Source organism: Gracilinanus agilis, chromosome 5 (assembly GCF_016433145.1).
Source record: "Gracilinanus agilis isolate LMUSP501 chromosome 5, AgileGrace, whole genome shotgun sequence".
Lineage (NCBI taxonomy): Eukaryota > Metazoa > Chordata > Mammalia > Didelphimorphia > Didelphidae > Gracilinanus > Gracilinanus agilis.
The window spans coordinates 219471719-219488940 of record NC_058134.1 but is presented as its reverse complement, the minus strand read 5'-3'; the positions used below and the strand labels follow the sequence as shown (position 1 = coordinate 219488940).

The 17222-nt window shown below is 43.7% G+C and overlaps 1 protein-coding gene across 1 annotated transcript in view; it reads left to right on the top strand.

Annotated features, from left to right (window-relative positions):
• The first annotated feature begins 8160 nt into the window (after positions 1 to 8160).
• The window catches only part of LOC123250091 (apolipoprotein L2-like), a 19861-nt gene continuing 10799 nt past the window's right edge, over positions 8161 to 17222 (top strand). Inside the window, 5 exon segments of the mRNA XM_044679128.1 lie at positions 8161 to 8223; positions 12729 to 12893; positions 14439 to 14543; positions 14545 to 14638; positions 14641 to 14737. Coding sequence (XP_044535063.1) covers positions 8161 to 8223; positions 12729 to 12893; positions 14439 to 14543; positions 14545 to 14638; positions 14641 to 14737 — 524 coding nt within the window.

The window sequence follows — 17222 nt, the reverse complement described above, 5'->3', positions numbered from 1 at the left end:
GAGGGAGGGAGGGAGGGAGGGAGGGAGGGAGGGAGGAAGGGTGGGAAGAAAGGAAACAACAAGAGGGGAAGAAAAAGGAGAGGAGAGGAGAAAATGGAAGCTAGACAAAAGAGAAATCAGTTTTCTGACCACCAACAGCTTCATCTGTTGCTACTTCAGCCAGGCCCCTGCCCAGCTTTTGCCTTCTCCCTCTACTGTTCCACCCCCAAGATTTAGCTTGTAGACCCTGCTTGGGCCGTCCTCTTCCCCTCCCCTCTCCTATCCTCCCTGCCTGCCCCAACTCAGCCCACTGTTGGCAGCAGCAACCAGCTGGGCCAGAAGCCAGATCAGGCCTCACCAGTCCCACCCAACATGTGTCCAGGGGGACCCCTGAAGCTCAGGGTCATGGGGCCCCAAGTTTGAAGGCCCCCTCCCCTTCGCCCCCTGGGGGTCCAGGATTCCTGGAGCTGCTCCCCCTACCCCCAAGCCCTTTCTCCCTCTGCACCTGCCCAGTCTCCATAACAACTATTGTGCCAAACCACCAACCCAGCTGTCCTCACCTCACTGTCTTCACCTCGCCTCCGGCCAGGCTTCCAGGACACAAGTAGGGGGTGGGGAGAAGTGTCCTGGACTACTCCAGGATTGGGGGGAGAGTGTAGGGAGAGACACAGGGAACTAAAAATACAATTTTAAATGAGAAGGCTCCGCCTAACTTGAGTTGCCGGGGAGTAGTTAACAGCCCAGGATGGGAATTGAGAAATCAGGGAGCCCAAATCTTTTATTTGACAGAAAGAGAAACTGAGAGCCAGGGAAGGTAAGTAAGGTGGTAACAGAACTAGGAATGCAACCCCAGCCTTCTGATTCCACCGACGAATGTTCTTGGATTATGGTGGTGATAAGAGCAATGGGCTTGGGGCAGTTGGGTAGCTCAGTGGATTGAGAGCCAGGCCCAGAGACAGGAGGTCCTGGGTTCAAATTTGGCCTCAGACACTTCCCAGCTGTGTGACCCTGGGCAAGTCACTTGACCCCCATTGCCCACCCTTACCACTCTTCTGTCTTGGAGCCAATTTACAGAAGTTAAGGGTTTAAAAAAGAAAAAGGGCTCCTCGGCAAGGAAGACCTGGTCAAATTCTACTTGCACCCTTCCCGAGCTCTGGGACTCTGAGAATCAGTTCCCTTCACAGGTCCTTCTTGGGAAAATGGGAATAAGAGGGCCTGGCTGAACTCATGGAGCTGTTGTCACACGATACACCGAAAATGCTTTGGAAAGCACGAGGCCAATGGAGGCGTCTGCCATGATGGATTCCACTCTACCTCCCGCTGGAGAGGCCAAGCAGAGCGCCCCGGCTCTGGGGGCTGAGAAAGCCTCCCCCACAGCACCAGAAAGCACGCTTTGACCCTTGGAGGTCATTCTGTGAGCACTGAGGGACTTCCAAGTTTGGACCGAGAGGTCTAAGCTGATGAATGGGGCTGCAGGGGTGTGTCTGCCGCCATCTGGTGGTGGCACAGATGGCATGTATGTGTGGGGAGAAGGGACAAGAGGCAGAAACAAAGACAGAGACAAAAAGACAGAGACCCAGGAGGGGAGAGAGACGCGCCCAGAGGAAGGAAGACAAGAACATAGTGAGGTAGAAAAAGAGACCCAGAGATGCAGAGACAGAGAGCAGGAGAGAGACGGAGACGCACACGGAGAAAGAGAAGGAAAGAGAGGAGAGAAGAAAGGAGAAAAAGAGAGACGGGTAGGCAGGAGTCCTAGATGGAAAGAGAAGACAGAGAGAGACCGAGAGATCACGGTCCAGGCAAGGAGGGGGAGGGGAGGGCAGTCCCCGCATCAGGAACATTAGAAGGAAAGGCAGACAGGAGGAGGCAGGAAAAGGCAGGGCTTGCTTAGGGGATGGGAGATGATAACTACTATTGACTGGAGCACAGAGGACAGAGTATGAGATAAGGCTGAAAATGTAGAGCTCATCAAAGTGGAGGAATTTGAACTTTATTCCATACTCAGTAACAGGGTGAGAGAGTGGAGAGCTGAATTCAGAATCAAGAAGATCTGAGTTCCAATGGAATTGCTCGTTGGCTACATGGAGAAATATTCTAAATTAATTAATTAAATAAAGTGGTTCAAATTTTAAAAAAAGAATATTTTTCCACGGTTACATGTTCTTTCCCTCCCCCCCCCTCCCATAGCCAATGAGCTGTTCCACTGGGTTTTATGTGTGTCATTGATCAAGACCTATTTCCATATGATTGATATTTGCACTGGGGTGATTGCTTAGAGTCTATATCCCCAATCATGTCCCCATCAAATCATGTGATCAAGCAGTTGTTTTTTGTTTTTTTTTTTTCCTGCATTTCTGCTCCCACAGTTCTTTCTCTAAATGTGGATAGTATCTTTCTCATAAGTCCCTCAGCCTTGCTCTGGATCATTGCATTACTGCTAGTAGAGAAGTCCATTATGTTTGATTGTACCACAGTGTACAATGTTCTCCTGGTTCTGCTGCTTTCACTCTGCATCAATTCCTGGAGGTCGTTCCAATTCACATGGAATTCCTCCAGTTCATTATTCCTTTGAGCACAATAGTATTCCATCACCAACAGATACCACAATTTGTTCAGCCATTCCCCAATTGAAGGGCATCCCCTCAATTTCCAATTTTTGCCACCACAAACAGCACAACTATAAATATTTTTGTACAAGTCTTCATGGAAAAATATTCTAAATTAATTAATTAGATAAATAAACTTAAATTCATTTAAAAAATTTTTTAAATAATTTTAAAAAAGAAGATCTGGGTTTGTGTTCCAGTTCCGACACTGGCTATGGGAGCTTGAGTAAACCATAGACATCCAGTGGCTAAAGCCAAAAAATAGTTACTAATATATATTGGTAAAAGGGCTTTTCTCCTTGGGAGTTCATTCCCCAGACCAATGAAATCATAGATCTAGATAAATTTTTCAACCTTAGTAAAAAAAGTTCATATTGATATGATATTTTCAAGTTTGTTAAATGTTTTTCTCACAACTCTTCCATTTTACAGATAAGGAAACAATTTCAAAAACACAAAGTAATTTGCCCAGGGCCACCAAAAATGGTGAATCTAGACAAAGGTCCAGGACTAGATCCCAAATGCCTTTATTCCAAATAAAGGTCATCTTCTTGGATTGCACAGATGCCAGAGTAATAGCTCACATGGTTGTGACATGATTTCCAAGTTACAACTCATTTCCCTACAACCTCTGCAAGCAAAAGGTGTAAGTGGGAGGCAATGTGGAAGACTGAAAGAAAATTTTATTTGGAATCAGAGTATATTTGCCACTTATTAGCTGTGTGCCCTTGGGCAAGTCACTCTACCCCTCTGAAAGAGTTAGACTAGAGGGCCTTAAAGATCCTTTCCAGTTCTAACCCTTAATCATAGGTAGCAAACACTAAAATTACTATCACATGGCAATTTGGAAATATGCCGAAAGGGCACTAAAAGACTGCCTGCCCTTTGATCCAGTCATAACACTCCTGGGTTTATATTCCAAAAAGATCATAAGGAAAAGACTTGTACAAAAAAATTTTAGCCTCAATCTTTGTGGTGGCAAAAAATGGAAAATGAGGGGGTACCCTTTGATTGGGGAATGGCTGAACAAATTGTGGTATCTGTTGGTGATGGAATACTATTGTGCTCAAAGGAATAATGAACTGGAGGAATTCCATGTGAACTGGAACAACCTCCAGGAACTGATGCAGAGTGAAAGGAGCAGAACCAGGAGAACATTGTACACAGAGACTGATACACTGTGGTAAAATCAAATGTAATGGACTTCTCTACTAGCAGTAATGCAATGATCCAGGACAACTATGAGGGATTTATGAGAAAGATGCTATCCACATCCACAGAAAGAACTGTGGAAGCAGAAACACAGAAGAAAAACAACTGCTTGGTCACATGGGTCGATGGGGATATGACTGGGATGTAGACTCTAAACGACCACCCCAGGGAAACTATCAATAATATGGAAATAGGTCTTGATCAATGACACATGTAAAACCCATGGAATTGCGTGTTGCCTACAGGAGGGGAGTGGGAGGAGGAAGGAGAAAGAACATGAATCATGTAACCATGGAAAAATATTCTTAATTAATTAATTAATTAAAATTTTCCAAAAAAAAGAAAAAAATTACTATCCTCACACTGGTAGATTGGGCTACTTTTTATCCCCTCAGAATCTCAGGGTGGTTCTGAAGGGTTGGGGCTAACTTTCTCTGCTATATAGTTCATGAGCCCCCATTGGTGTGCTTTTAGACATGATTTACAGTTGGTCTCAGCTAGACTTAATTAGCTTTAGAAAGGAGCATTTTATGATGTCTTAATAGCCGATTTTTAAAAAATCTTCTGAAGTCTATGAATACTCTCCCAAGAACATTGAGTGGACTCAAGCCCATGCAGCAAAGGGGTGACTCAGCTCCTAGAAGTCCGTTTGCTGGGGTTCTCAAACTGTTCCACCAGGTAGGGTATACTTTCCCCCTGCTCCAGCAGATGTGTCCTGGGTGGAAAAAGCCTGAAGCCTCCAGCTCCCAAAGTTCACAAGCTCCTCTCGCAGACTGAGGGAGTGGAGGTGGGATTAGTGGCCACGAGGAGCCTGAGGCTGAAGTCGGGGTGCTCTTCCTCCCCTCCTCAGTGACTCCCTCTGGGGGGGGGGCAGAGCCTTGGCACTCACTTCTCTGTTGCCTTCACTGGCTCCAACTAGCTGGAGGTTTTATACAGGATTCAAAGGGCATGACCAAGTCTTTCAGCCAATCCAAACAGATTTCTTGTGACATTCAGGGAAGCGATGGGCCTCCTCCACCCCCAGCAAACAATGGAGATGTGTTCTGTCTGATAAATAAATGTAAGGAGGCAGAGCCTATTAGCACTTACCTCAAGTGGGATGGGTTAATTGATCTGCCGGCTCGGCGGCCTCTTTCCTTACCTCTATAAATAGGATGATCCTCATTTTTACAGTCTGGGGGAGGGCCCCTAAGCCTCTTGCTTCCAACTTCTAAGGCTCTTTGCAATCCGCCTAAGCCACCTGTTCTAGAAGGGATTCCCCACCCCATCCCCAACCCAACTGGCTGAGCCTGGACCAGAGAAAATTGCCCAGAATTCCCTTTCTTCTTAGCTGCGGGATGTCTGGGTTAGAACATCTTCAGTACTCGGGTACTGCTTTAAGCAGGATGGAGTTTGTCTTCCTAAGCCAAATCTGGGAGCGGTCGGGTCCCCTTTGCTACCACGCCAAGGTGCCCCTGGCACACAGCTGGCATTCACAGGCACCTTCCCTGCTGCAGGCCAAAACCCTTGTTTGGTGCTTAGTGGGTATTGCCTCGAGGTGAGGTGAGTCATCATTCATTCCTGTCTCCCTCTTATAGACTGGGGTCACCTGGGGCACAGAGCTAAATGGAGAACAGTGTCTAAAGGCCACGCTGGCCCTTCCCCGTGTTGGGGAGGGCAGACTAGCTTCTTTTGGGACATTTTGGCTCCCTTAGGCCATCTGGTGAAACCTAATAAGCTCTTCTCAGAATAATTCTGAAATGCACTAAATAAAATACATCTGACCATAAAGGAAACTAGTGGAGAGGGGTGGGGAGGGAGGGAGAGACAGACAGATAGACAAAAACAGAGAGGGGGAGGAAGGGAGAGAGGGAAAGAGAAAGAGAAAGAGGGAGGGAGAGGGAAGAGAGAAGAATGGAAGGAGGGAAAGAGACAGAAACAGAGAGAGGGAAGGAGAGAAGGAGGGAGGGAGAGAGAGACAGAAACAGAGAGAGGAAGGGAGGGAGGGAAAGAGAAAGAGAAAGAGGGAAGGAAAGAGAGAAGAATGGAAGTAGGGAAAGAGAAACAGACAGAAACAGAGAGAGGGAAGGAGAGAAGGAGGAAGGGAGAGAGAGAAAGGGAGGGAGGGGGAAGAGAAGGAGGGAGGGAGAGAGAGAAGGAGGGAAAGAGACAGAAACAGAGAGAGGAAGGGAGGGAGAGAAGAGAGAGAGAGACTGAGAGAGACAGAAATAGAGAAGGAAAGGGAGAGGGAATTGGACATCAGTTATATTGAAATAAAGATTTACTTTTTTCCCATTCGGGTTCATGGATCCCCTGAAATCTGTGGCCCCCAAGTTCAGGACCACCACATGTCTTAGAACCTTAGAAACATAAAAATACGTATCCTTGGAATCACATGATGTCAGAATTGAAAGGAAACTTAGCGACCATTTAGTCTAATCCCTCTCATTTTACAGATAAGGAAACAGATCCAGAAAGGTTAAGGGATTGCCCACGGCAAAGATGAAATCCAATCATAGGTTCTTTACAGCTTCTCCTGGCCTTCTCTACATCTTAAAACCTCTCTGCATAATAAAAGAATATTAATACCAGAAGGGACCTTAGAAATTCTCCTGTCCAGATCCTGGTTTACAGATGAAGAAACTGAACACTTTCTCAGAATCATACTTCTAAGTGTATGAAAAAATACAAGTTATGTTGAAATAGTTATAAACATTGTTTAAAAGTTCATAGACCATAGGTTAAGAGCATCTGATTGAATTCATTTCTCTAATTTACAGATGAATAAACTAAGGCTTAGAGAGGGAAGTGTCCCACTCAAGGTCACACTGTTAGTAAGGGAGAGAGTCAAAATTTGAACCCAAGTTATCTGATTCCAAATTTAGTGCTTAATTCTTTGCCCTTAATCCCTGGGTGTAGGAGGCTGGCCACCTCTCCCTGGACAGTATTTCTCAATAAGAACAAAGGAGGTTTCTTCTCAGGCAATGAAACAGCCACCCTAGGGGTTTGCTCATCTGACTCCTTGCCTCTGGTCTTAATCTCAATTAGGATCTTTCTTTGTCCCCCAGAAATGGGCTCCTGTTGTAACCTGTTCTGAGCCCAGGGTGGTATTCATGGAGAACACAATAGCTTCCTAAGTTCTAGCCCCCCTCCCTGCACTCCGCACTTCTGACAGTCTCCTCTTAACCTGTCATCCAAGGCCAGCCCTGGGCAATGCTTGAAATGGGCCAAGTGCTTTTGGCCCCCAAACTCTTCTTTTTTTGGGCCCTCTCCCAGCTTTTCAGTACCTCCTTCCCATTGGGTACCCATTGTGCCTTTGGCTGCTCTCTCTCTCTCTCTCTCTCTCTCTCTCTCTCTCTCTCTCTCTCTCTGTCTCTCTCTCTTTCTCTCATCCTATAATGGAAAAATTTAGTGTGGAAGTCTAGGAATCCTGGTTCTAGTTCTAGGTCTGAAATTACCTCTCTTTGGAATTCAGCCAAACTGCTTCCTTTTTTAGAGTCTCATCTTCCTAATCTATAAAAATGTGCCCTCCTCAGCTTTGACATTCTTTGTTCTAAGGTCCCTCCCAGCTCTGACATTCACTGTTCTAAGGCTCTTCCCAAGTCTGACATTCCATGTTCTAAGGTTTCTCCCGGCTCAGACATTCTCTATTCTAAGATCACTTCCAGATCTGATACTCTCCTGTCTAAGGTTCTTTTCTGCCCTCATACTCTATGATCGTAGGGAAAGTATAAGATATGACTTGATGCAAAGGATGTCTTCCATCTGCTACAAAGAGAAGGTGAGCCATGGGTACAGAATAGGACATAGATTTTCAAAAATAGTCAACATATTGTTTTGTTTTCCTTGACCTCAATGAAAGGAGCCATTGGGAAATAAGGGTGATATATTTTTAATTTAACCCTTACCTTCTGTCTTAGAATCAGTACTGTGTATTGGTTCCAAGGAAGAGTGATAAGGGGTAGGCAATGCATGTTAAGTGACTTTCCCAAGGTCACATAGCTAGGAAGTATCTGAGGTCAGATTTGAACCCAAGACTTCCCATCTTTAGATCTGCCTCTCAATACACAGAGCCATCTAGCTGCCCCAAGAGTCTTTAAAAAAGAGTATGAATAAAATGTTTTTTAAAAAAGAAAATGGAGGCAGAACCAAGATGGTGGAGTAGAAGTAGCCACCCAGCCAAACTCTACCCATGTTCCTCTCCCAAAAACTTTAAAATAATGCCTCACAACAAATTTTGGAGCAGCAGTGCCAAAGAAAGATCAAAGTGAGACATCTTTCTACTCTAAGACAACTTAGGAGGGTGGCAAAAGAGGTCTGGGACACTATGGTGGGGACCAGTCAAGAGTGCAGAGGGCAATAGCACTAGCAGTGAACCTTGGAGATGGCCCCAGTAGCAGCAGCAGCAGCAGCAGCAGCAGCTTCTGGAGCTTTTAACCAAAAGGTGGTAATGAAGTTCAATAACTGGTCAGAAAGAGATTTTAGGAGACCCCTTGTAACTACGAGGTGTACATGGTACTGATTGGCAACTCTGCTGCCCACATGCAGTTCTGGAACACAGATCCAGAGAGGAGGGGCGTACTTATGGCCAATCACAAGGGAACAGGAGCCATGGCCACATTTCCAAAACAAGAAGAATATTTGTACTTGGAGCTGCAGGAGAACAGGGGTCCTTCCTGGTTAAAGACCAGAGTGCAGACCAGGAGAGCTGAATATACATCTTTCCTTGTATCACATCACCTTAGAAGCACCACAAACTTTCAGATCCCCAGAACTAGCTCTGAAAACAGCAGTATGAAAAGCCTAAAGCTTGGGACAATGCCTCCTCACTCCTAGGTGAACAGAGGCCAATTTTAACATACAGTTCAAAGTTAAGAAATAAGTTGGAAAAATGAGCAAATAAACGAATAAAAAAGAACTTGAACATAAAAAGTTATTCTGGTGGTAGGGAAGAACAAGACATAAAGTTAGAAGAGGATGACAATGTAAAAATAGCTACAACCAAAGCCTTAGAGAAAAAATGTCAATTGAAAACGCATCCCAAAAGAATTCCTAGAAATGTTAAAGAAAGAAATGAGTGAAAAGAAAAATGAGAGTGACATAAGAAAATTATGAAAAAAAAAAAGAATTAACATCTTGACAAAAGAGGCACAAAAATACTGAAACAGCATATTAAAAATGGAAAAAATGGAATTGGCTAATGGTAAAAGAGGCACAAAAATTCACTAAAGGAAAAAATCTTTTTAAAAAGTATAATAGGTAAAATGGAAAAGGAAGTATAGAAGCCCACCAAAGAAAATAATTTCTTAAAAATTAGACTTGGACAAATGGAAGCTAATGACTCTGAAATACCAAGATATAATAAAACAAAGTGAAAGGAATGAACAAATAAAAAAGAGTGTTAAATATCTCATTGTAAAAACAACTGACCTGGAAAATAAATCCAGGAGAGGTGATTTAAGAATTATTGTACTACCTGAAAGCCAAACATCAAAAAATAAAAAAGCCTAGACATCATATTTCAAAAAATTATCAAGGAAAACTGCCCCAAAATCTTAGATCCAAAGGATAAAATTGAAAAAATTCACCAATCACTTCCTGAAAGAGATTTAAAAATGAAAACTCCCAGCAATATTATAGCCAAATTCCATAGAACCCAAGTCAAGAAGAAAATACTATAGGTAAGCAGAAAGAACTCAAATATCATGGAGCCACAGTCAGGATCACACAAAATTCAGCACCTTCCACTTTAAAGAAGCAAAGGACTAAAATAGGGACATTAATGCATTGCTGGTGGAGTTGTGAACTGATCCAACCATTCTGGATGGCAATTTGGAACTATACCCAAAGAGCTCTAAAAGACTGCCTGCCCTCTGATCCAGCCATAGCATTGCTGGGTTTGTACCCCAAAGAGATCATAGATAAACAGACTTGTAAGAAAATATTTATAACTGTGCTTTTTGTGGTGGCAAAAAACTGGAAAAGGCAGGAATGCCTTTTTTGGGTCAATGGCTAAACAAATTGTGGTATATGTTGGTGATGGAATACTATTGTGCTCAAAGGAATAATGAACTGGAGGAATTCCATGTGAACTGGAAAGACCTCCAGGAATTGATGCAGAGTGAAAGGAGCAGAGCCAGAAGAACATTACATACAGAGACTGATACACTGTGGTAAAATCGAATGTAATGGACTTCTGTACTGGCAGCAATGCAATGATCCAGGACAATTCTGAGGGATTTATGGAAAAGAACGCTACCCACATTCAGAGAAAGAACTGCAGGAGTGGAAACACAGAAGAAAAACAATTGCTTGAACACATGGGTTGATGCGGGCATGGTTGGGGATGTAGACTCAAAACAACCACACCAATGCACCTATCAATAATATGTAAATAAGTCTTGATTGATCACACATGTTAAAACCAATGGAAATGCACGTTGGATATGAGGGGGGTGAAGGGGGGTGAAGGGGAAAGTAAAAATAAGAATCATGTAACCGTGGAAAATTTTTCTAAAAAAAAAATATTTTTAAAAAATGAAACAAAAAGAAGCAAAGGACTTAGAAAATGATATTTCAGAAGGCTAAGGTGCTAAGATTACAACCAGGAATAACCAATGCATCAAAACTGAGCGTAATAACTTTCCATCAAAGGAAAAATGAATACTTAATGAAAATAGAGAACTCTCAAACATTCCTGATAAAAAGACCAGAGCTAAATAGACATTCAAAGACAGACATTCTGACATTCAAACAAGACTCAAGAGAAAGCTAAAAAAGTAAACACCAAAGAGAAATCACAAGGAATCTAATAAAGTTAAACTGTTTACATTCTTATAGGGAAGATGATATAGGTAACTCCTAAGAACTTTATTATTATTAAGGAAGTAAGAAGGAGTCTACAGAGACAGAAGGTATGAGTGTGATTTGATTATGTTGGGAGGCACTGGTGGAAGGGAGAGGAATATTAGAGGAAATTATCTTACATAAAAGAAGCATGCAAGGATGAGCTTTACAGTAGAGTGGGAAATAGGAAGTGGTGGTCAATACTTGAACCACATTCTCATTAGAATTGGTTCAAAAAACAGAAGAAAAATATATTGATCACATGGTTCGATGGGTATACAATTGGGGATTTTGACTTTAAATGATCACTCTTTTGCAAATAATATGGAAATAGGTTTTGAACAATGATACATGTATAACCCAGTGGAATTGCTCGTCAGCTCAAGGAAGAGGGAGGGAAAGAACATGAATCATGTAACCATGGAAAAATAGTCTAAATAAATAAAATAAAAATAAAAGTGAACTGGGTTTAAAAAAAAAGAATTGGTTCAAAAGGAGAATAATATATTCATGCTCAGTTGGGTATACAAATCTATTTCATCCAACAGGGAAATAAGATGGCATGAGAAAAAGGGAAGCTAGATTAAGGAAGGCAGCACACAGAAACAAAACAAACTTTTGAGAAGGAAAGGATAAAGACAAAGAAAGAAGGATAAACAGAACAAAATAGGATGAAGGGAAATATGCACTTAGTAATCATAACTGTGAATGTGAATGGAATAGCAGAATGGATTAGAAACTAGAATCCAACAATATCTTGTTTACAAGAGAAACTTGAAACAGAAAGACATACACAAAGTTTAAAAAGGGTCTGAAGCTTTATTATGCTTCAGCTGAAGCAAAAATGATTGGGGTAGCAATCATGATCTCAGACAAAGCAAAAGCTAAAATACAACTAATTAGAAGAGATAATCAGGGAAACTACATTTTCTAAAATGTACCGCAGACAATGAAGTAATATCCAAAATTTATAAAGCAAGTTTCTCTAATGAAGGCCTCATTTCTCAAATATATAAAAAATGGAGCCAAATTTATGAAAATAAGAATCCTTCCCTAGTTGATACATGGCCAAAGAATATGAACAGTTTTGAGAAGAAATCATAGCTATCTTTTGTTCTATGAAATTTTTTTTCTAAATCATTATTGATTAGAAAAATGAAAATTAAAGCTATTCTCAGTTACTACCTCATACCTATCAGAAATGACATCTGCTGGAGGGCATAAAGGAAAACATCTACACTAATAAATTATTGAAGGAGTTGTGAACTGATCCAACTATTCTGGGAGGACAATTTGGAACCAGGCCCAAAGGGCTATATAAACATGCATAGCCTTTGACTTAGTAGCACCACTCCTAGTATCCGTATCTCAAAGAGATTGGAGGAAAAGGGAAAAACCAATATGTACCCCCAAAAATATATATATATGCATATATATATATATATATATTAGCTCTTTTTTGTGGTGGCAAAGAACTGGAAATCAAAAAGATGTTTATCCATTGGGGAATGGCTAAACAAATTATGGTTTCATGGTTGTGTTGAGTACTCTTGTGCTCTAAGACTTGACAAGAGAGGTGATTTCAGGAAAACATGGTAAGACTTGTACAAACTGATGCAAAATGAAGTGAGAAGATCTAGGAAATCATTGTGCACAGTAACAGCAATGTTGTAGTGATGATCACTCGGAAGGATCCAAGACAATCCCAAAAGATTTGTGATAAATAAATGCTCTCCACATCCAGATAGAGAACTGAAATATAGTTTTCTCCCCCCCCCCTTTTTTTTTTTTGGCTTTTTTTTCAATATGGCAAACATGGAAATGACTTCTGCATGATTTCACATGCATAATTGATATCATATTGCTTGCCTCCTCAGTGGCTGTAGAAGAGGGTGGGAGGGGAGGCAGAGAATCTGGAACTCAAAATTTAAAAAACAAATGTTGAAAATAAATAAGTAATACATTTAAAAAAAAAAAAAGAAAGAATAGACAGACATCTGGTAAATTCACTCACACTGAGGTGTTAGCAATGACATCAGGGTGCCTTGAGGGAAAGACAGGAAGGAGCTTGCTTTGAGTCAAACCACTGGCCCCTAACGTCCCAAGGGATATCATTTGGACCCGGAACCGAAGGACCTTGGGAATAGCCATGCCTCCAAGATTACCAGCCTTGCTTCCAGCCCAGACTCTGAAACCACCACTGAAGAGAATAATCGCTGTGGAAAGAACCTCACTCTCTCCCTTTCCTCACTGTCACTAACACCTGCTCAGGTATGTCTAAGAGACCTGGGAGGTGCCCTGGTCTTGCTTCCAGTCCAAACCGCCAGAAGAAGCAATTCCTCTTCCAATTTCCAGATTAGTCCTGGCCGCAGCTCTAAGATCCAGAAATAACCTCTCCCCACCAAAGTCCTTGGCTCTATCAGGAACTGATAAGATTTTATCAGTGGAAATGACATGAATGAAGCATCATTTCCATTTGCTTTGGACATCCTAAGGACCACCTGACCTCCCCATCTGACTTGACCTGAAACTTCCCACAAGTGTTATCTCTCCCATTAGGAGAAAACTCCCTGTACTCTTCCTTACCTATATTAGATTGCAAGCTTCTTCAGGGCAAGGTTTATGCTGGTTTTTATCTTTATATCTCCCATAGGGACTTAATAAATGTTTATTGGATTGAATTATTGAATTTCCTAAAAAGCCGTCCTCACTACCCAAGTGACTCTGGGCAAATCATTTAATCTCCAAAGGCCTCCGTTCCCTGAGCTTCAAAAAGAGGGAGTTGGACTAGGTAGATTCCTTCCAGCTCAAAATCCAGGAGCTGACAATCATTCATTTCTGTTATTCCTATTAGAAAAGGGTGACAGACGGAGAGAAAAGCTCTGAAAGAGGAGAATTGAAGGGAGATGTTGTTATATCCATTTTACAGATGGGAAAACCCAGTCTCAGAATTGCCCAGGGTCACAGGTCAGTTTAATAGGGGAGACCAAACTAAGATCAGCTTTACTGCACTTTAAAGATGAACATTTTTAAATTTAAATTTAAATTAAAATTAATAAAAAATTAATTTTTAATTTAAAAAAATTCTAACATTTAAATAAAACAAAAAAAGAAACCACACACACAAAAAGAAAGAAGCTCCCTGAGGGCAGGGGCTGTCTGACTTTTCTATTATTATCAAGATTATTCTATTATTTCTTCCCAGAGATCACTGATATTGAATCCTAATTTCTAAATTGAAAACAATAATGTTCACTAAAAAAGAAACAAATCATCAAACCAAATTTAAAAGAAAATTGTAGGCAGGGAGACAGAGAGGTTTTGTGCGGTCAGAACCCAGCACCAGAGTCAAAGATTTGGTTGCCAATGATTCTTTCTACAGGATGTGAAACGTAAGAAAATGGGCCAGAAGGGATCATAGCCAGAGAATGAAGGGCAATGATGGCTTCTCAGTTTGGGTTCTGGCTCAGTTTCCTTTACACGTGAATCTTAAAGATCATCCCAGCTTCAGCCTGTACTGAGTTGCTGGGTGCAAGGCAGGAAAAGAGATTTTGATTTGGGGGGGGGGCACGAGACCAGCAAAAAGGCTTAAACGAGTTATAAAACATTTCTTTCTTTGATTTGATTTGCCTGGATTTTTTCCATTTGTTTTCCCATCACCTCGACTTGCCCTTGTGTCCGTCCCCTTCCAGAGAGCCTGTTCTATTCTAGATGTTGTGACTTGTAGGCTTGGCTTTGGACCAAAAGGTGATGGGCTTGTCCTGGTCAAGGAGAGACTTTTGACTGCGGATGATCAGTCGAGTCCTGAGAAGCTAGGCTAGCTCTGAAGAACCAAGCCCAGAAGATGGTAGCAGAGAGGACTTTAGCATCCCTGTGTGAAAGCCGAAACAATCCGAAGAAAGAAGAAACAAAATCCTCAGGAGAGGACAGACACCCGACACCCAGCGCCAAGAGGCAGCCTTGGGCAGAGATGGCACCCCCATCGAGGCCCCCGTGGAGGGTAAGACGAGCTGCTCCCTGGGGAGTGGCGGGCATCAGTGCCAGAACAAGACACCGGCAGCCCTGCTTGGTCAGACGTCCAGTCCTCTGGGCCCCCCACGGACCCCATCACTTGTGCTCTTAAGTGAGTATCCCTTCCCACAAGTGAATGCCCTTCTCCATCAGAGGGATGGTAAGCTCCAGGGTAGAGAGGCTGCCAAGCCACATTTTTTTATTATCACTTTCATCAACATGTATTTGATTGCCATTTATGTTATCAGGAATCATTCCAATATTATTTATCTTCAGTTTTGAACCAATGCATCCTCCAGATGATTGTTGCTGTCCAATTGTTTCAGTCCATCGTCATCTGACTCTTCATGACCCTGTTGGGGTTTTCTTGCAAAGATACTGGAGTCTTTGCTATTGCCTTCTCTAGGGAATCAGAGCAGAATGAAGTGACTTACCCAGGATCACACAGCTAGGAGTGTCTCGGGCCAGATTCCTGACTCCAGGCTCAATCCTCTAGCCATTGAACCACTAGCCATTGAACTGGCCATTGAACACACCAACCCATCCTTCCAGTGGCTAGCCCAGGGTCCCACAGCTCCTGAGAGTCTGAGGGATTTGAACGCGGGTCTTTCTGACTCCACGTTCAGCTCTATCCACTGAGCTCCCAGAGTGGGGAATAAGTCCATACCACAGTGGGAGCTGGTGAGTTTACGGCCTCAGGTGGGTGCTGACTTACAAAGAACCTCACCTCTAGATCAGGAGTTTGGGGGGACCCCCTGGGAGAGGTTCTAGCCCAGGGACCTCCCACTGCATCAGCAGGAACCTCTTCCTCACTCTGCTCCTGCTTCCTGCTTTTGCAAGAGGAGAGAAGGGAAAGGGCAATTCTTATGCCAATGGAATAAATTACAGGGAATGAGTTTTAGGGGGAAAGTGGAAAAAACGGCCCCACTATGATCTCCAGCTGGAAGGGACTTTGGAAACCCTCTTAATCCAATGATTCGTTTTCTAGAGGAGAAGACGAGGTTCCGAAGAGGACCCGGGGAAGGGAGCTGGGAAAGGGCCCAGCTGGGACCTGAATTGGGGTCCTCTAGGGCTCTCCAGGCTCTACCGCCGAAGAAGCCAGCCCTGCCGCACATGCCAAATGCATGCCCACACTGGGGCCGGACGCTCAGGCTCCAGAACTGTAAGAGGAGCCAAGACTTCGCTGGGCCTCTGTTGCCAGGCAAAACGAGTGCCGCTGCGGCTTTTGTTCCAGTTCAGCCAGCAGTTTATTCCCCTTTGCTAGCCTCGGCTCCAGGGGCACAGAGCCACTCTGGAGCCCTCCGGGGGCCCCAGATAGTCTAGAGATCCCCCAGCACACGCGCCGCGGTGCCTCTACATGAGTAGGCGGCCTCCTCCTCCCAGCTAGAGCCTTAGGAGGCTGAGATAAGATCAGAGCTCGTTTTCCCCACCATTACCTACTTTCCCCAGAAGGAGCTCATGACACATTTCCTTGCCCTTCACAAAGCAGGACCTTTGGAGTCACTGGGCAAGTGGTTTGCAGGCTGCCCCAGAAATGAGCAAAGTATCCCTGTGAGGATGCCAACTGACCCTGCCTGGCCTGCCGGGTGTGGCTGCACGAACACTGCAACTCCCTGTGGATCAGGGGAAAAAAACACCCCAAGCCAGCCGAGATTCCGCCTCAGCCCTTCCTCACTTTTTCCGAGGCCGCCCCGGGCGTCCATCTGGGTCTCAGGCACAGACTGTCCCGCTGCCCTGCTGAGCAGCCCCCCGGAGAGGTAAGAACGCCTGTGCTCTAGCAGGGGTCCCCGCGGGTGCTGCCGCCTGGGGCACACGAGCCGCCCTGAACACTTAGCTGTGGTCTCTGCAGTGACAGTCCTCTGCCTAAGCAGGAAGGTGTGTGGGGGTGGGTGGGGGTGCTCTAGGCGAGGGGAACCTCTTAAATTCAAATTAAGAAAAGTTTTTAGCCCCAGGAGTGTCTGAGGGAGCTGGATAGTGCCCAAGGCTACTCCCCTAGTGACCAGGAAACAAGCTTCCTGGGGTGGGGACTTGGTGAAGCTGCTGTGGAACCAGTCTGGGATTGGCAGACACTCTCTGCCTTCCTCTACTGATGGCGCTTTCCTCCCCTCTGGAGCACTTTTACGGATCTACCTCACTTTTTGGAACTGACGAGTTCTTTTATCGAAGGCCTTGGGGAACAGTAAAGTTGGAGAATCGTTACCCCAAAGATGCCATTCACATTACCCTTTGGCAAACTCTAGAGTCTCAAAGATGGAGGTGAGAAAGGGCCATTTCCTGATTAAATATTATTATATTATTATTAAGAGGGCTTAAAATAACTCTTACTTCCAAAGCAGATCTAGGGGTAAGGGCTAGGCAATGGGGGTTGAGTGACTTGCACAAAGTCACACAGCTAGGAATTGTCTGAGGCCAGATTTGGACCCTGGACCTCCCATCTTTAGGCCTGGCTCTCTATCCACTGAACTACCTGGCTGCTCTCCTCCTTTCACACTATTTTTATTTTTAACTCTAGCCTACATCTTTTTCTTTCTTTTTTTCTTTTTCCTTTTTTTCTTTGTTTCTTTCTTTTTGTTTCTTCCTTTCTTCCTT